General features: G+C 38.5%; 1 protein-coding gene across 2 annotated transcripts in view; it reads right to left on the bottom strand.

Moving 5' to 3' along the window:
• Positions 1-1706: 1706 nt before the first annotated feature.
• Cops2 (COP9 signalosome subunit 2) overlaps positions 1707-20968 on the bottom strand; it is a 30909-nt gene continuing 11647 nt past the window's right edge. The window contains exons 3-13 of one of the 2 annotated variants that reach the window (XM_059261312.1): positions 20624-20701; positions 15904-16029; positions 13250-13339; positions 13057-13134; positions 10827-11001; positions 10043-10221; positions 9877-9929; positions 6693-6790; positions 5226-5308; positions 4101-4159; positions 1707-2447 (exon numbers count right to left, since the gene is read on the bottom strand). In XM_059261312.1, the coding sequence (XP_059117295.1) occupies positions 2303-2447; positions 4101-4159; positions 5226-5308; positions 6693-6790; positions 9877-9929; positions 10043-10221; positions 10827-11001; positions 13057-13134; positions 13250-13339; positions 15904-16029; positions 20624-20701 (1164 nt within the window). In that variant the 3' untranslated portion in view covers positions 1707-2302. Of the gene's footprint in view, positions 2448-4100; positions 4160-5225; positions 5309-6692; positions 6791-9876; positions 9930-10042; positions 10222-10826; positions 11002-13056; positions 13135-13249; positions 13361-15903; positions 16030-20623; positions 20702-20968 lie in introns of both variants that reach the window. The other variant, XM_059261311.1, reaches the window with a different exon arrangement.

Consider the following 20968-nt stretch of genomic DNA (forward strand, 5'->3'; position numbering starts at 1 on the left):
ACTGGTGTGGTGTATTCAACCATGTTTGGGAATTAAACAAAAATGACATGAACATAAAACAGTGAGATTTCAACTCTATGAAATCTAGTGCATGGAAAAAATCCTTACGAAAGGAAACTCCATTTGAGTTAGACCATTACCCGTGTTGTGGGACTAATACAGGAAGTAGGGCCCCTGACACAGATGCAGCTGCATGGAGCTACAGGTAATGATACAACTCTAGCTGTCACTACACAGCTGGCCCAGCTCCCCACAGGATAACAAGCACACCGTCTTCTAGAAACTAAGGCGTACTGCTGTGAGCAGTGAGGACTGCATGCAGAGCTGGGCACTTCAGGAGCTGGACGGTACACATCACTGAGGTCCTCTGAGTTCTGGTTTTGTCACATGCACACACCTGATACAGGCACAGAAACTTGTCACTTTTATTTGGGTAACAAAGGGTCTCCAAACTGTATTGGAAAAATAAATCCTAATTAATATCACTCCTGTAAAAAACGTGAGCACATTTTCCACAAATGATTTATGTAGAAGAGAAGAAAATACACATACTTTTAGAATATCTTAAACTTTTTATTCCCTACCATTGACATTTTGTCTTTCATCTTCTTTCAAGGTTTTCTACAATTTCCAACTTATATCTGTATTTAATACTGCTTTATTCTGCTAGACATTAACTGACTGCTTTCCTAAATCTAAGGATTATATAGTTTTAGTATAAATATATATCACATATTTTCGTAAAATTTTGACAAAACCAAATAAGCATGCCTTGTTTTAAGTCCATGCTCTTTCTACTGTTTATAAAATCTGATTTAATGATCAAAATTCTTGGTTGCCACTCTTCAGTCACACAGCCTTCCTTCTGCACTGCCACTCACTGTTTACATAATAATGAGCAATAGAAAAACCAAGGACATTATGTTAATCTTAGTTCCTTCTTTTGACACTATATATAATGTGAACTTACAAAAAAAAAGAAAGAAAAGAAAGAAAAGAAAAGGAACAAAGACATCCCGAACTGATTACATTCAAATGAGCTGAGTTCTGTCACCACGGAAGGCCACAGTTCACTCTTTAACTGTATACTGTCACTGCACAAAATACTTGAAAATTATTTTGGGATTGCTTTAAAAGCCAGCTGCATACTTTCAGTATTATCTAAATTTAGGTATTTTTTTTGAAACTGGTATTTGGTGCCAAATACGGGTGAAGACAGACAAGTTTGTTAATACTATTTTCTAACAAGGTACAAACACAAAGTTAGTAGCGTGTTACTTAAATGAACTTTGACTGCAATTCTCAAAGAGCAAACCCAAGAGGCTTTGGGCAATAGTTGGTGGCTGACATTAGAGCATGGTCACTATGCAGGTAACATTCACTTCGCTGTCTATGTTCTGGCATATTTGTTTAAAGTGACATTCTGAGAGTTAATATGCACTCTTTTTAAAAGAAATACCATTAAAAAAAAAAAGGTATCTTAATCCTTTAAAGTATCACTGTCAAAATAAGTGCTATGCAAGGGCTCTGTTAGAAAGTAGTTCTTACTTTATCAATAAACACTATTTTTAAAAACTCGAAAGCAAATAACTTATTTGCTCTCAGGCTTTTAAATCTTAGCTGAAGATAAAATAATCTGAAATTTCTAAGGTACTAAAAACAAAAGAGCAACCCCAAATGTAATAAAAACACATCAAGAACCAAACTACAATTTCTGAGCTGCACTGTTTATTTTGCTGCTTGAGCCCTAGGTGACAGTGTGCCACTGCGAGTAGGGGCCATCTAACCTTTGCTAGCTGCAAGTACAGAAGTAGACGGACACGGTTTCGGAGAATTGACATTTTGCAAAATGCAGCAAACATTTTCATTTATACATGAGAAAAGGAAGTGTTCAAAAGGGTATGAATTTCAAGTTATTGCAGGTTATTTGTGAGAGAATTTCTGCAGGAACAACATGTTTCAATTTAACCAACAGTAGCGTGTCAGTGTGTTTAAAATCATGACAAAAATCTTCACTCTGGTCATGTTGCCCATGATATATTACTACGGTGTTGTATGTTTAGGGCAAGATGTCAACACAGCATAAATCCCATGGTGTTTTGGTTTTCTTCTGGAGATTAAAGCTGTTTATCTTGGGATAAATGCAGCAGCAAAACACAAACCAGTTGATCAAATAAGCACTTCTGCCATAACTCCAATCACTTTCAGGACACACCAACCCACAGGAGTTTTGCCTTTCCAGTCCTTAAGGATCACATCTCTGCACTGATGCCTTAAGCACGCCTGCAAAGCTTGTTCTCCATTAAGCCAGTTTACTGACCACAGCCTGGTTCAGAGAATTTAGTTGGTTGGTCCATTTATCTAGTGCAGTATATCGGGCACCACCCCTCTTCTGGTGATCCAGTTCAAGGAGCTGGTTGACTTGATCAATTCGGCCATGAATAGTGCTGGAACCAAATAAAAACACAAGGTCTCCAGTCATCTCTGCTAAGCACATTACACAGAACACCTCACCACCAACCAACACACACAACATACAACTCGTTTGCCTACTTGTAATGAGTGAATTTAGTATTAGTGTTAGTTATACCATATTGCCTTACTCAATTCTTAAAAAGATGTCAACTTCATCATTTTTCACCAGAATGACACCTACATCATGAAAGGTAATGACACCGGCCATGCTTTCAAAGCATACTGCTTTTAATAACATAAAAACTGTTCTGTAACAGACAGTGCTTACACCCTATAGGCTGGACATGGTGGAACTCATCTTTAAATCCAACACTTGGGAGGCAGAGGCAGACAGCTGGTCTACATAGTAAATCCCAGGCCAGCCAGAGCTATACAGTGAGACCCTATCTCAATAAATAAATAAATAAATAAATAAGATAAAGAAGAACTATTCAGAAAACAATGTACGTTTTTAAATTTTTTTTTAAGATTTATTTATTTATTTATTTATTAGGTATACAATGTTCTGCCTGCATGTTATCCCTGCAGGCCAGAAGAGGGAGCCAGATCTCATACTAGATGGTTGTGAGCCACCATGTGGTTGCTGGGAATTGAACTCAGGACCTCTGGAAGAACAGCCAGTGCTCTTAACCTCTGAGCCATCTCTCCAGCCCCGTTTTTTAAAATTTAAAAACAGGCGTGTGTGTGCCACATCACCCTTGAGGAGGGAAGAGGACAACTTTTGGGAGCTGCTTCCTTCCTTTCACCATGGGGTCTTAGGATCTATCTCAGGCTGTCAGGGTTATGCCGTGAGTGTTTTAACTTGCTGAGCCATAGTAAGTCACTGGCCCAGTAATAATTTCTTAGCAGTATGTAAGTCATATATCAAATGAGAAACCTGTCTGAAAAATGACTTAGAACCTTTCCAGAGATCATGTATTCAGTATGCTCATTCATTTACAAATGAAAGAAATCACATATATATATCTCCTATTAGGAAAACCATAGCCACAAGTGCTTGTTTGTTTTAAATGACAAATCAACAACTGAGTTGCTATCCTTGCCATCACTGCCCAAAATTTATGGTTACTGTGATGTTTGAAAGAGTGGTCCCCACAGGCTCATACATTGAATATTTGGTCCCATCTTGGTGGAACTGTTTGGGAAGGATTAGGAGGTGTGTCACAGGGGTGGGCTTCAGGTTTCAAAAGACTCCAGCCTTCTCAGTCTCTCTGTCTGCCTCCTACTTGCTAATAACATGTGAGCTCTCAGCTGTGCCTTTGCCCCATCAGCATGGTTTCTTTCTTTTCTGAAACCACAGCCCGATGAAATGCTTTCCTTTCTAAGTTGCCTTAGTTTTGGTATTTTACTACACCAACAGAGAAGTAACTTAGATAGTTCCTAACATCTTAACAATTTAAAGTTGCCAAGGGGGCTGGAAAGAGGGGTCAGTGGTTAAAAGCACTAGCTGCTCTTCTAGAGGACCTGAGTTTAGTTCCTAACACAGATGCTCAGTGGCTTACAACCATCTGAAATTCCACCTGCAGGGGATCTAACACCCTCTTATAGTCTTCAGAGGCACCTGTACTCATATACACATACCAGACACACTAATTTAAAAAAAAAAAAAATAGCCAAGTACTTACTTATCCAGTATGCACTGCACCAGCAAGCTTTCCACATCAGCTACGTCTATGTTTAGCTCCTAAGACAAAAGATTTCATTATATAATTCTACTAGTTAACATTTAAAAAGACTTCATAATTTTATATAATCATTTGGCTTTAATCTACACCACTGAAAGGAAACATTAATGAGGAGTTTTCATTTTTCCCTTCTTTATCACAATGGTGATTTAACCCAGGACCCCGCAGACATTAGGCAAGTGCCCTCTTACTGAGTTACAATCCCATCTGTGAAGAGATTTTTTTCTGGATGATTCTGGGCACTGAACCTAGGATATGGTGTATGTATGTACTATACCACTGAGCTCTCCAACCCTCTTTTCACATTTAGGGTAGGGTGTCAGGAAGTTAGCCAGGCTGGCTTAAATTTACTCTGTAGCCAAGGTAGGCCTTGAATTTACAATCCTCCCACCTTAATCTCCCAAACAACTGGGATTAGATTTACGATTCTAGACCTGGCTTGAGATTTTAAACAAAGCTATTCTCACATCAGAACATCTTATAGAATATGAGCATGATAAAGGTTAATTCTGTCACCTTCTTTCCTTCTGGTGCCAGGGACTGAACTGCCATGAACCTGCTCACAGCAGGCAAGTGCTCTGTACCAAGCTATGCCCTCAGCCCTCTTCTAACTTCTGGGGTTCACCCCTACTCCACGTTTGCGGTGGTTGGGATGGGACCTTTATTAACGCTTCACTCTCTTCTGTTTGAGAATAAGGAAATCTTAGAAATAGATTTGTAATTTCTCCCATACATTAAAACTCTCTTCTGTTAAAGCAATTTACATTAAGTAACACTGAAAAATCAAACCTGTAACTTGGCACTTGGAAGGCAGAAGCAAGAGGATTAGGAGTTCAAGATCATTCTCAACTATACAGTGTTACATGAGTTTACACACACTCTCTCTAAGAAGTTAGGCTGGGTAACACGAAACCCATGTTTTAAAAATCTTTTCAAAATGAAGCTCTAAAGTTATATTCTACTTTAAAAAAAATGCTATAAGTCCAAGTTAGTCACTTTTAAAAAAGAAAAATGGGTATACTACAACTGTAGGCACCAATCATAAACACTAAAATCCACAAATACCTTAGAAATAAAAGGAATATGTATTCTTGTGTAAGGCTTAATTAACTTTATGAGCACTTGTGTTCGGATGTTTCGTAAAAGCTCTGAAAGACAAAGAGAAAAATAACACTATGAATGTCTTTATGAATCATTTAAGTACAAGCCCCGTTAACTCACTACACAATTTACCTTCCAAACCATTCTGCTTTGTAAAGACACAGGTGTCTATATTTTAAAAATCCCAGGGTGGCAAAAGCAGTCTAATTAGAGGCCGCCTCTTCCCGTTTCTGGTTCTCTAATTATGTTTATGTCGCAACTCTTCTAAAATATTTCTGTCTTCTCAACATCCACTGTTCATCATTTCTTTAACACATTTTGTGAAGTTCTGACTCACACTATGAATGACTTGTCCTAGGGCTCCCACAGTCTAGTGCATTACATCTTACACTTTCATTAACTTCCATATACAATCTTCACTCTGTAGCCACAGTTGTCCTGGAACTCAGAGATGCTCCTGCCTCTGTCTGGCAGACATCACTATGCCTGGTCCATATACAACTCCTCACACACAACTGTCTTTTCAAGTAAAATTTATGACTAGACTGGAGTTCATAGATAATGCTTTCATACTTTTCTCTATTTACAAAGTATAGTACCACTCTAGGCTTATAAAAGAAATAAAAATAAATAAAAATCTACTGAATGAAAAAAAATACAAAGCAGAGTACCAGAGAGCATTACTTCTGATGTCTTCTTCAGGGTTTTCTGGTGCATTTGACATTTAAATATTTAGTAAATTGCTCCCAACAGTCACTTAAGCACCCTCAATAGTTCTTAAATTTGTTGGTTTTTCAAGACAGGGTTTCCTCTGTGTAGCCCAGGCTGTCTTGTAATTCACTCCGTAGAGACCAGGCTGGTCTTGAACTCAAGAGATCCACCTGCCTTTGCCTCCCGAGTGCTGGGATTAAAAGCATGCTCCACCACTGCCTGGCCATCAATAGTTCTTAACAGACGGGAGCACTGGAGGCCCCAACACAGAAGCACTGGAGCTGTCCGAGGCCCCGACACAGAAACACAGAGACAGTTTCTGACTTGGGCAATTCAGCAGAAGGTATTAAGTCTCATTCATTCTAAGAATACTTCCCAGTGTTATCTTATGCTCTGGAGGAAACTCATCTCAGCATCCTCTATGAGTAGCAGTGCATTTTCACAGCCTTTTGACAATCTTAAAAACTAGGTTTGGATCTAAGTATCAATAATCAAATTGCAGCAGTATTTATATTAGAACAAAAAGGTAAAGGAAAATGAATGCCATGTACAGACCTGGCATTCCTATGAAGTTTGCTAATGATTTATACAACAGCTTCATATACTATGGTAGCACTTAGAAAAACTTCTGTCCTTTCCTATGGCTATTGAATTCCATGTAACCCCATTAAGAAGCATGTACACGATAACAGCAAAGAATTCAGGCAGCCAACAACATACCTTCAATGTGTTCTCTTATAAATGGATCATCCATGATGTTGCTGTGATTTGTTTTCAGAATCTTTTCAAATTCAGTGATGTCATTATTCTGATAGGCACTAATAGGAAAAAAAAAAGCATAAATGTTACCACATATGAAGTACTGTATCACATCATAATTCAGAGTCTACTTCTCAATCTTTATATGCAAGAACCTAAGTTTATCATTGTTTCTGTCACAGAAGTCAAAATTGGATACACACATACACAGCCTCTCAAAAACTTTTCCAGAACCAAATAAACACATTCCTCAAAAAACTTTAAAGCTTTTTTGTTTTTCTAAAGGAAAGAGTAAATGAATCTTTTTGTTTGGGGGAGGGGATGTTATACAGATACATCAGTAATTTAAGATAATCTCAAATCTTTGTTTTGTTCAAAGTTGACAATAAAATGTTTATTATATTAGTTGATATTTTCAATTAAATTGTGCATTTCTGATCCCTAATTGATCTTAATGAAAGAAACCAAGTTTCATGCACATTATCCAACAAAAGAGCTTGGCCTTAGCTTTCAAATAAGAGAGCATATCCTTTCTGAAAAAGAAAATACAGCTTCCTAATTTTTATCTTCTAGAAAGCTACCAGCAACTGCAAAACCTTTTCAAAAGGCTTGGTTCTCAAATCTTTCTAGCCTTAAAATCTTACCACCTGTCTAGCAGAAACATGAGTGACAGGAATGCCAAGTGAGCACACACAGAGGCCAGTGACGGAACCCCTGTTGCAGAAGGCCAAAGGCTGATTTATGTCTACAGCTCTCCTTCGGATCTGGCACCTACTCTTGAAACAGCTGTGTAAGGCACTATGGGATTTCTCAAGGTGCTGAGAAGGAAGAGGCCAACCTTCTGGATATGGCACCACTGTGTGCTTTACATGTAAGACATATCATCAACCATCTGCACGCCCTCTGCTGTGATCCATCTGTTGGGTCGCAATGTAACTTCATGTTAGGGGCAGGTGATTCAAGTACTTCAACAGCAAATATTTTCCTCTAGTCTGCTGGCAACTGACTAGGAAGATAAAATTAGGAAGTATTACTTTCTTACCTACCCCAAAACACTGTAATGCACAACAGGAGGCATTTTCAAGTAGTGAAAACATTGCACGCATATTTTATCTTACATACATCTATATTTTAGCTGTAAGAGATTTTCTCATTAAGTAGATTTTATTTTTATTTACTTGCTTGAGTAAAAGTGTATCATTATAATAACTTTTTGAGTTCCACTATAGATGCTTCACCAGGGGTAATAAGACATAATAAATACAGCATAATTATTACTCTGTAAAAGTATGACAAAGCAATTCTTTAATGTATTTTATTGTACTTAACCGATTTATGTAACATTAGGTTTCTAATCAAAACTTTCATTATTTCCTTAATTTTAATTGATTTTTAGCAATCCAATGCTACAAACAAAATATTTTAAAAGTATTCCTGACAGGTGGTAGTGGTACATGCCTTTAATCCCAGCACTCATGTGTAAGACGAATCTTAAAAGGTCTTATTAAGAAGAACAAACTCAGGGCCAGGTATTGGGGTGAGTACTAGAAGATCAGAGAGACAGAACAGGCCATAGCCAACCTCACCTCACCAACTCCTCAGCTTATCCTGTATCCTCGAACTGGAAGCCTCTGAGTCCTCACCCGAATGAATCTCAGTTGAACTGCTACTAAAAGCCTAAAAGCTTAACCAGGCTCTAGTTCCTGGTCCTTATGCCTTATATACCTTTCTGCTTCCTGCCATCACTTCCTGGGATTAAAGGTGTGGGTCACCATGCCTGGCTGTTTCCAGTGTGGCTTTGAACTCAGAGATCTAGATGGATCGCTACCTTTGAAATGCTAGGATTAAAGGTGTGTGTGCCACCATTTTCTGGCATCTATATCTAGTGGCTGTTCTGTTCTCTGACCCCAAAAAAGTTTATTAGGGTGCACAATATATTGGGGAACACAATATCACCACATTTATTTGGGTCTGAGCAGCTGCAGGCCTGGGCATGACTGGAGATAATTCCAGCTACACTCATGAGGCAGGAGTTCAAGGCCAGCCTGGTCTATACAGCAAGTTCTAGGACAGCCAGGGCTACAGAAAGAAATCTTGTCTTGAAAAACCAAAAAAACTAAACAAATGTTAAACATATTTTAAAAGTACTTCAAACGTTAATTTGTAGTTAAAAAAAAACCCAAGATAATCTAACAAATGTATACAAATTAAACCACTTGAAAAAAGACTAGAGAAGTGTTTCTTCACAGCCAAACTTGATTCAACAAATATTTAAAAAAATTTAAAATGCGAGCAATGGAAGAATATATTGATTAGTATAGCAATGTAAGGTATTTACAGTAAAACTTCTCACAAAGACTTATTTTTACTTAGGACTAAAATTAAGGTTTTTGTTTCTGTTTTTGAGGCAAGGTCTCACCACTATGTAGCCCCAGCTGGCTTGGAACTAACTCACTCTGCAGACCAGCCTAGCCTCAAACTCACAGAGATCCTCCCACCTTTGCCCCAAGTGCTGGGATTAAAGGTGTGTAGCACTGCGCCTTGCCCGAAAAGTTGTTTTTTTTTTTTTTTTAATGTCATTTTTATCTTGTTGAGAAAGTAGGTTGTTTTTTATGCCTCTTATTACTGAAAATTTTTTATTTATCTTGGACTAACTCACAACTGACTTTAGATTGAAGGTAGGCAGAGGTATTAATATTGAGAAACCAAGTTTTGAGGTATTTCCAACTAGTTAAAACTGTCAGATATGCCACACACACAAACACATGGTTAATAAGAAAACAAACAAAATGGAAATAAATAAAAGAAATAAATAACAAATAAAAAAGAAAACCAAGATGGGCCTGGTGGTACAGGCTCAAGAGGCCAAGGCAGTAGGATTCAAGTTCAAGGCAAACCTTGGCAACTGGGTTCACTCTCCCGTACTAGAGACAAGGAGAAAACAAACCGAGTGAGACTTTATACATAGTTGGTGACTAAGAGAAACAGCTCAGTGGCTTCAAAAGATAAAATGACATGAACTTCTGGGCCTTTTACACAGACAGACGAATGCCAGAAGCTGACCGGGAACTACTCTCTGCTGTTGCCTGCCCTCCCTCTGTGAGCTGCTTTAAAGAAGGCTGCCTTGGGGAAACATAAATCTTACCTTACTAAATTTGTCATTGCTAGAATTTCTGGATCATTTTTATACGGCTTGGCCTAACAAAGAAAAATAAAACAAAAACAAATTATGTGTGCATACTGAGAGAGTACCTCTTATTTCCCACAAGGTAATCAATCAACTAATAAGAGAACTGAAAAAGCAGACATACCTCTTGTGAGTCAAATGGATTTATTCCTGATTTCATTAGCATATTTGCTAAGACCAAATATTTTAAACAAGTGGTTCGTCTTGGGCTTCCTGATTCATCATAATTCTTGAAAGCTTCAAAAAAATCAGTATGTGCCTTTTCAAATTCACCTTCTCTCAAGTGCATTTTACCACCACACTCTGTAAAGAACACACAGGAGAAAGAACACTTTCAGCTAGGCAAGAACTAGATTAGTTTATGAAGATCAAATGAAGGCGACTGCAGTGGCTTTTAACTGTATGTCCTGCATGGTACCCCCAAGAAGCCCCGGGTAGTCACAGTATTTAACTCTACGTCCTGCATGGTACCCCCAAGAAGCCCCGGGTAGTCACAGTATTTAACTCTACATCCTGCATGGCTACAACCCAGGGTAGTCCCAGGTTTAACTGTATATCCTGCACGGCAGCCCCAGGGTATACCCAGGGTTTATACCTTTATTCTATAAAGCAAGTTTACTGAATACCAGCTGTCACTGCAAATCTTTACCACTTCTACTGAATAGGAAGTCATCTTTTATGTCATTACAAATCACGAGTGTTACACTGATAAGGTGACTTTTCTAAAAGTATCTTTACTACTATGACCTTGTTAAGACAAGGACCCATGTTAATTTCTAACAGATCACTTTATGACTTTCATACTTTACCATTTACGGTCAATAAAACAGAAACAACCTAAGAGTCATTGAGTCCCAAGCAGTGACTCCCGGTATCTTCCCTTCTACTTCTCGCTAACCCAGACTTGCCTCTGATGACACCCATGATCAGTGGGTGAGGGATGGCAGACTTGATATGAAGAGATTGCTCATAGAGTGCTTTAAGCTTTTTGTTGTTCTTCTGTGCCGTGTACATTTGAATCTCCAAAGCATAGATTTCTAATAACTGGGTACCTTTTTTCAGGTCATCTTCTCCATCATCAGTCTAGGAAAACAAGTATTTTTAGACAGGACAGAATGCAAGGACAACAGAGTAATTTTTATTAGCATTCATCTGGGAACTTTATATCCTCTCTGTATAAAAATGCATTAGATTTTACTGCATCATGGCTAATTGTATAGTGACCAAAGGAACCTTCATATGCCTTTACTATACTGTTACTGGATAGGGAAAAGGGCACCACAAGTTTTTGTGTGTATAAAATATTTGTTTAAAGAAAAGGACATTCATTTATTCACTTAAGAAAAACTTTGTGTGTGTACCATATGCGCACGGTTGTGCATTCCTGTGTGTAAGTCAGAGAAGAACACCAGGTGTCATCATTTCCTGCCTTGTCTCTTGAGACAGGGTCTCTCACTGAACCTGAAGCTCACTGTTTCTTCAGTTAGGCTGGTGGTCAGCAAGTCCCAGCAATCATTCTTTGCCCCTGTTCCCAGCATTGGGGTTACAGGCATGCATGGCCACATTGACCTTTATCAATGGGTGCTGTGGAGCTAAATTTCTGTCTCTGTGCCTACTTAACAAAAGCGTTCTTACTTACTGAACCATCTCCCCAGACTCATGCATTAAAATCTGATGTTGAAAGGCCCTTGCCATCAAGTCATCCATCCTTCACATGGTCAAGGAGAGAAGCAATTCCCACAAGTTTTCCTCTGACCTTAACATGTACTCTGTGGTATGTACATGCTTGTATGCCCTGCACCCACTTAAATGTAATTAAAAAAAAATCAACGTAGCTTTATATTTTTAGCTAGGAGGTATACTAATGGTCTTCCTTAAATCTTCACAATTGCTTTAAATTCATATATTCAATCAAGACAAACTTCCCCAGTGCATCTCGGGAAATAAAAATATGCTAAACTTCTCATCTCAACCTTTCTTCAGTATGTCAAGGAAATCACACGGTGACCCTGAAAGATGCTCTCCAAATGTGAGCCTTAGATAGTATATGGCCTATAGTAAAATATAGTTATAAATATTACTAAACAAAAAATACACACACTAGACCAAATTTATTGTTTGAGTCTTTGAACTTAAAATGCAGTTTAGGCCGGGCGGTAATGGCGCACGCCTTTAATCCCAGCACTCGGGAGGCAGAGCCAGGCGGATCTCTGTGAGTTCGAGGCCAGCCTGGGCTACCAAGTGAGTTCCAGGAAAGGCGCAAAGCTACACAGAGAAACCCTGTCTCGAAACCACCCCCCCAAAAAAAATGCAGTTTAGTTATCCATTAATAAATCATAACCAGATTACCATACATCTGTCTCAACATAATTTCTCTCACATTAGAATACATAACACCTGTGCTATATTGGATTGCAGACATATAGACCATCACTCCAAATTTTATCTGAGAGTAATGCTACAAATGACTTTTATGTTATATATCAGAATATAAAATGCCTTTGTTATTTATACTTATAAAAAACTCTTCCCCCATATTCTTAGAGCAAATAAGTAAACACAAACCTTATTATGTATTACATATTACTACACAGTACAAATTTACTACATATTAGAAGGGGCTTATTTGCTTGCTGAGAACTATACCTCATTCTATGAAGGGTAAGAACTGAAACAAGCCATCTGGATCAGAGGTCTCAACCTGTGGGTTGTGACCACTTGGGTAGAGTTGAATGACCCTTTTACAGGGGTCACATATTAGATATTCTACATATCAGATATTCTCATCACAATTCATAACAGTAGCAAAATGACAGTTATGAAGTAGCAATGAAAATAATTTTATGGTTGGGGTCACCACAACATGAGGAACAATATTAAAGGATCACAGCATTGGGAGGCTTGAGAACCACTGATGTAGACAAATACAGACATCAGAAAAAGTCACCATCACCCCCAAGCAAAGACTCCTTATATAGCCCAGGCTGGCCTTGAACTCATGATCTTTTAAAAACTTATATCTTTAAATTTAATTTTTGGGATGAATACTTGAACACAAACATTTCTAAATTAATTGAATACTATTATTTCATGTTTTTATCATAATGAAATATTAAGCAAAAAAAAGGGAAATGTTACCTGACAAGACTGATGTAATTGGCGTAAAATTTTTTGAAGCTTTCCATATTCTTCTCGTTCTAAATATAATTTTCCAAGCTGTAAAAAAAGATTATTAAGATCAAATGCTTTTAGCAGGAGGTATGTATACTTAGGACACTTCATTCAAGTCACCCACCCACTCTTCAAAAGGAGGAACAAAAGCAAAGGTTACCTTTGTGTTTGTCTTAAACCACAGTCTATCATTCTTAGCATCTTTCAAAGCTTCCAATGTTGTTTCATAAAATTCCTGCAGTAAATCCATCTGACATAAAAAATCAGAATTCTATAATTGTAAACAGCAAATTTGTACCTGTTAATAAAGTTAATTTGAACAAACTAAAAGTGCATCTTTGAACTTTAATACATGTAAGATACACTACTTGTTTCTTACCAAACGTCTTCTATAATCCAAAACACGAGAGACCATGTTTATAACTCTTAAGATGTTTTTGCTTGTTTTATAAATCCAAGAAATATATTTTCTCATGTAACTACATGGCAATAAGTTCTAATGCCATAATAATCAGGTTTGTCCTTCCCAATCTAATCACTCATCTTCTACCAACAGAATGATATGCTGTCCTTTTAAAGTATACATACATTTTATTTACTCAGCCTTTATATCTTCTATAGAGGAAACACTAAGCAAACTCAGAGAGAGGGAGGAAGAGAGAAAGGGGGAGAGGGAGAGAGAACACACACAACAGCACTCCTCCTATCAAAATGATTTTGTTCTTCTGTTTTGAGACAAGGTATTGCTCTATAGACCAGGCTTTTGGTGATGGAGTTAACCTTATCCTCCTCATGCTGGGATTACAGGTGTGAGCCACCACACATTGTGTATATTTTTTGAATAGTCCTATTTTTCTCTCAAAATGTGATTAGACAATTAACTGGGCTGCATAGCTCTCAAGTCACAGGGTAACCTTGGAGCTGGATGGAGGAAAAGTCTAGTTAATTTTATGTGGTAGCTTAATCACTACCAATTCACTAATCCATGTGCCTTTCCCCCCATAAAAAGCATTGTTTCAAACCATCTTAAACTCCTCTGCTAACCCTCTTCTATTCACAGCTTTGATCCTGGTAGCTGGATCCCTAAATCTCTATGTACCAGAGAGGACAGAGAACCAGGAGAGCAGAGGAGCCTGACATTCTCAGGATTACTGACGGCATAGAGTAAGTTAGAATACCACCCACATAATAGTTCCTCGGCTTTTCAAAAGGCAAAAAGCTCTCAGATAACAGCATACAGAAGCATACAACCTTTTTAAAATTATTCAATTCTATTCCTCTGACATTTGGCATATTTATAAACACAGTACCAAATATGTTCTTATGATTCTTGTTTGTAAGCACCAAAAAATATTCTCCCCCTTAATTTAGTGTTATTTATTTAGATATAGCGTCTCATGCAGTCCAGGCTAGCCTTAAATTCACCTTGTTCCCGAGGATGGCCTTGAACTCTTTCTTATTCCCATTGCCCCCACCTGTAAAGAACTGGAATTACAGGCATGTGCCACCAGCCAGGCTGGTCTCATTATACAGCAAAATTGCCATATGTAACTTATTCTAGAACTATCATCATTAAGTGACAAGGCTATTATCAGAATAGCCTTATTCTGCCTATTTTCAGAATAGATGTGGAAAATACAAAGAATGACAATAAACTATCTCAAGAAAGAGAAATAACATCTGGCTAAAAAAAAAAAATGTGTGTATGTGTGTTTCGGGGGGAATGATGAGGCTGATTCTAAGAATACTGGTCAGGAGTACAAAAAGATACCAAATGATATAGAGAATATCTTGTGCTCAAATACCAGAGGGTAAGAAAGCTTAAAAAAAATTCAAGTAGCCGGGCGGTGGTGGTGCACGCCTTTAATCCCAGCACTTGGGAGGCAGAACCAGGCAGATCGTTGTGAGTTCGAGGCCAGCCTGGTCTACAGAGAGAGATCCAGGAAAGGCTCAAAGCTACACAGAGAAACCCTGTCTTGAAAAACAAAAACAAACACAAAAACAAACAACAACAACAACAAAAAAATCAAGTAAAAACAATCACAGGAAAAAAAAAGGAATGAAATACATAAACCATCATTGCCTTTGTTAACCACCATATTCTAGAACAACCAATCTCCCTTGCCCACCTCCCCTTTATCACCTATCACCATGCATCCTTGATTATAGAGCACCTATCCAGACTGTCACAGGATAAGTACTTCTCAAGGACTTTAATCTAATCAAATGTCATAACTTGTGACTGGTGTTCAGTATTTAACACTCCCAATGGCTGAAATGAAGACTGGGGGTGCAGCTTCAATGGGAACAAATACTTGCTTAGCATGCTCAATGCCTAAGTTCAGATGCAGATACAATTTCAGCAAAAACAGAGCTTTGATAGGTGAATAGAATCTGAATTGAATACAGATCAGCCCAAGTTATTTGTAGGTAATATTTAAGAATCTAAAGATACTACTAAAAAGAGATTAGGCTGGATTTATTACCTTTAAATATTAATTAGTACCAGAATCAAGAAAACAGAACATACTACTTTTATAGCACACTAATAACTATTAACTAGGCCTTTTCTTTTTTAAAAAAAAAAAAACAAAGTCATGGCAGCCATGGTGGCACATGCCTATCAGCACTTGGGAGGCAAGTCTAGGTGCCTAAGGCCACCCTTGACCACACAGTTAGTTAGGAGGCCAGTTTGGACTACATGAGATAGTCTCAAAAGGAAAAGTAACCAGCACAGCAGCAGCACCCCAAACCCACAGAACCATTACTTTAAATAACACATTGACAACTCAAGAGGAAAAACTCAAGTCTAACCTGTTTAGAAGTGGAGATATAATCAAGGATAGAATTAATGGACTTTTCAGAATAGTTCCTGGTAACTGCACTCCGAATATAGGTCAAGAGTTGCTTATATCTGTTCATCATTTCTGGAAAGTTTGTCTGTGAGGAAAGAAAAATGCATGATTGGAGACAGGACTAGAATTCAACACAAACCACTGCCCACTGAATTGGACCTCACATAATTCATGATATGCTCTTACAAAGGAGGAAGAACACTATAGACATGTTACCTTACACACAAGACGACACAAACTAATGTCAGAACTCAGCCTACTAAACAGATGAAACTTGTATATTTTCCAAGTTTCAAATATTATTCTTCACTGCACAAAACAACTGATTAAAAAACAATTAAGATACCAACTAAATAACTATGCAGATATCAACTATTTCTCCCCTAAATAAAGGTTCACCCTAACTTTCTAACAAGAGTAATATGTTTCATTTCTCCCTTGAACTGGCTGGCTTTCCATAAAGTCAAAGAACCTCCTTCAAGTTTCAGGACTCATCTCATATAAGAAAATTATCCCGGTGTGGCGTGGGGTAGCAGTGGGGAGGATCTGTGAGGAGTTGGGGGAGGGGAAACTGGACTCAGAATATAGTGTGTGTGTGTGTGTGTGTGTGTATACACACTTTAAATTAAAAGAAAGGAAATCATTCCATACAGGGCCCTACTCATAGTAGACACAGTTAATGTTGCCATTGCGACAGTATGTTGTACGGCTGTTTATAAGCTGTTTTGGGTTATTTCAGGACATAAGAAAGATCTGGAGAAACAAAGGGATACTAATGAAATGCCCAGCAGTTAGATTCTATTTGGGGAGTGTGTCATGTAAGCCAATGTTGGAGTCTAACTGTATAATCTGGTCTAGTCTCTACAATCTCTTTTGCTACTAACCTCTTCCGTTGATTTGTTTCTTTCAGGGAAATGGTGCACTGGCAGGTATAAATACTTTCTTCTGGTTATTAGGGTAAGGAATAAAGGAATGATAGTTAGCTACAGGCATCTGTTTTTCTAACTACGAAAGTTTCATGAGGACATAACTAACAAGGACTATCCTATAAGCAACCTACTAAACCTGAAGTTAAAGACTGCATCTTTTAGAAAGAGAAAGATGATGAAATAGGATGGTCTCAACTTTGACATTACATTTTAGCACTAAAATAGTATTTTAGACGAAGGTACTTAGGAATTATTCTCACCCTATTTAACTGTAAGCTCACTGGTACAATCTGAATGTGAAATGCCCCCGTAGGCTTGTGTTTGAATACCGGGCTGGTGGACTATTTGAGAAGGTTGTGGGAGTTTTTGAGAAGGTTGTGGGAGTTTCAGGAAGAGGACGCAAGTCCTTGGGTGACAGCCAAGTACAGCCCAGCCCTACTTTTCCTGTTGACACTGTTTCCTGAGTACACACATACATGACCAGCCTCTTGTACCTGACCCCATGCCATTCCTGCCTGCTGTCACACCTTTCTTGGTATGCTACACTGTATCCCTCTCAACTGTAAGTCAAAATAAGTCCTTTCTTCCTTAAGATGCTTTTGTCAGGGTAATATCACAGCAAAGAGAAAATAACTAATATACTCATTCCTGACTACCCCACCCCCATTATCTGTGAGGGTGTGTAAAATAAAATTGCACCATGGCATGATGTGGAGGCCAGAGGACAGCTTGTGAGAGTTGGCTCTCTCTTTCTACCACATGGGTCCCAGGGATTGAACTCAGGCTGTCAGACTTGGTGGCAAGCACCTTTCTTTACCTGCCCATACTGATCGCTCTAAGACACTCATTTAAAAAAGTTATGTTAGATGGACATGGTAGTGCATGCTTTTAATCCTAGCACTAAGGAGGCAGAGGCAGGTGGATCTTTGTGAGTTCAAGATCAGAGTGGTCTACAGAGCGAGTTTCAGGACAGTCAGGGCTAAATAGACTGTCTCAAAAAACAAAAGAAAAACAAAGAGAGAAAACTAAATAAATATATATGTGAACAAATACAGGCAGGGACCTTAAAAATTATGTTAATTGTAATTAAAGAGTGAGAGATTAAGTAAATTGGTTGCACACAGAGCAAGTGAAGCAGAACCTTCTAACTGTACTGCCCAACACCGCACAGCTACACAGGTTCTACTGTGGATCCAACTAGAAATTGAGCGCAGACACCGGTGACTACTGTTGTGGTCTCCTACTTACAGATGCTGTGACAGAAGCAAACAGTAAACTAGGAAGATAGTACTATGATACAGATAACCCTTTCTTATCTTTCCCAGCTCTGATCAAGGTAAACAGAAAAACCAAGCCTTGAGGGCAGTCCACAGTTTAAACGGACTAACACCAAAGCCACTGTTAAATGCGGAAATAGCAAGTTTTAAGGGAATCATGTTTTCTCGCAAATCACAGCACTTTCAAAGTTGACATTCAGCATTTATTGTTACCGTTTTTTTTTTGTTTGTTTTGCTAATTCACCTGCTGCTTCTTCCCTATTTCTCTAGGTTATTAATTTAAATATAGAAACATTGGTGTAATATCATCATAAAAAGAAACAAATTACAGGGGCTTTGTGCAAAAGCACATTTTGAGAAGTAGAACCAGAAAGAGTAAATACAACACACATGATTTTCCTTTGTAATCTAGATTTAAATTAAATATATAAAATATTAACAGTGTACAGGTTTTGAATGGTTCTGATATTTGGGGTCAAAGGCCTGAGCTCAAGGAGCCACTCTTATTAAGTATGGGAGATGATACCATGGTCAGAGTACATCTGAAAGAAGCTACAGGAAGAGTGGAATAAGCCAGGCCTGATGGCATGGAACCAAAGTGCTAACCAGAGATGGGATAGAGAAGTGACCAGGAGAGGAAGGAGGCATTCGGAGATTCGAACACCAGAAAAACAAGTGGTAACTGGTTTGCAGGAACCTTTCCATTAGCCTAGTTCCTGGACCCGCTAAGAGCTTAGCCTCTGTTCACATGCACTCTCACTTTCTACCACATTTTACCAAAGGCAGTATGGAGACACACATCTGTAATCCCAGCATCCTCAAGGCAGAGGCAAGTTCAAAGTTAGCCTGGCCAACATAGCAAGTTCAAGGGCAACCAGGGGTAGATAGAAAAGCTTTTAAAATAAAGCCAAAAGAGAAGAAAAAACAGTTCCTCGATCCCTGGTGATGTAAAATTCCTATCTGCAATTAGTTCTCTCTCTCTCTCTCTCTCTTTTTTTTTTTTGGTTTTTTTTGAGACAGGGTTTCTCTGTAGCTTTGGAGCCTGTCCTGGACTAGCTCTGTAACCCAGGCTGGACTCGAACTCAGAGATCCGCCTGCCTCTGCCTCCCGAGTGCTGGGATTACAGACGTGCGCCACCACCGCCCGGCTAGTTCTCTTTATTATTATTATGTGTGTATGTGTGCACTTATATGTGTATTTGTGTCTGCAAAGGGTCTCTCAAGAACCTGGAACTCACCAGTTTGGCTAGACTGTCTAGTCACCAAGCCCAGGAACCCTATTGTCTTTACCTCCCAGCACTAGGGTTACAAGTGTGTGCTCAGATTTTATGTGGGTTTTAGGGACTGAACTCAGGTCTCCTTACACTTGTGAGAAAAGTCTTTACTAGAAAAATGATTTCCCATCCCCTTTCCTCCACTTCTACCCTGCATTCTTCACTTTTGTTTGTCCAGTTTAAGAAAACTGATGATTGGCATGCTATGAAAATATATCAAGGCAGATCCAGCTTTTCAATGAATTACTTACCAGAGTATGTGAGTACCTACTAAATGCTAACTACAGGTGAAACTACAGCCCTGCTCTCACAGAGCTTATAGCTCACTTGTGGGGAAGGATACAGAGAAAAGTCAATGAATAAGCAAGTCACAAAGAACAGAGACAGCAGAAGAGGCCCTCTAGTGGGCAAATAGCATTTGAGCAGAGCCATATGACTAAGAGAAGTGCATCTGAGGCAGGGGAAACATCAAAGAGGTCTCTGAGGGCCATGGTAAAGACTTTGGATTTTATTGAGGGGCAATGAGGACCACAGAAGATCTGAAGGGAAGGATGGCATCAGCTGAGTTACATATTAAAAGGATGCTCTGCTATCTGTGAGAATAGCTGTAGCAGAGCAAGGATGGATGCAAGACCAGCTACCGAGCCACTGCAACGATGTAGGTGAGAGATGTCAACATGGACCAGAGTAGCAGAGTATACTACCATCTTCTGAAGGGACTCAGGCCTTCTTGATCTGTTGATTGATTGTTGGTGGGAAGACACAACAGAGGTCTAAATGCTAAAGTACTTGGCTCCAGTCAGTGGAGAAGAGTTCTTGGTAATAGATGGAATTTTTAAACTGCAAAATAAACCTCCAAAGCAAGTTTTTCAAAAACCTACAAATAATGCTCCTGTAAATATGCAGTAATACACACAATGCACATCTAAAGGATAAATGTGCCATACAGAAAACAATTTTTATCTTCTATTGATTTAAACTAGTGGAAGGAGAGGATACAGGAGAGGTTGGAGGGAGGAAAGGGGAAGAAATGATCTAACTATTTTAATAAGAATTTTAAAAAGAATAGCTCAGTACTGCTGTAGTCATAATTTTGCAGTCCACACATGGACAGATGTCAATATAATGAGGTTAAAGGAGGAGACATATGGGGTATGCTGCAGGAGGCATGAGTTTAATTTCTCTAAGAACAAGTCTTACCAACTTGAAGTTAATCTTGATCATCTGTTTCAGAGCTTTGAACCCCCATTCTCCCTTCTCACCTTCGAGCTCCAAAACCTAAAATGGGGAGACATTTTTAGTCTTAATATTAATGCAATATTTTTTGACAACCAATGTCTAAGTCTTGAATTAATTTTTATAAGCTATTCATGAAAAATATTTTCTCCCAAATTTCACTAGTTGTTAATGTAATTTTAAAAAGGATTAAAAGAGAGACTTCTTAGGATCCTTGGATAAGTGAGCTGACTCTAAAGCTCTGTCATATAAAAGGACTTACTTGATTACGCAGGCCCAGAAAGGACTCCCCTACCTGAATCATCTTTA

This window comes from Peromyscus eremicus, chromosome 4, assembly GCF_949786415.1.
Source record: "Peromyscus eremicus chromosome 4, PerEre_H2_v1, whole genome shotgun sequence".
In the NCBI taxonomy this organism is placed as follows: domain Eukaryota; kingdom Metazoa; phylum Chordata; class Mammalia; order Rodentia; family Cricetidae; genus Peromyscus; species Peromyscus eremicus.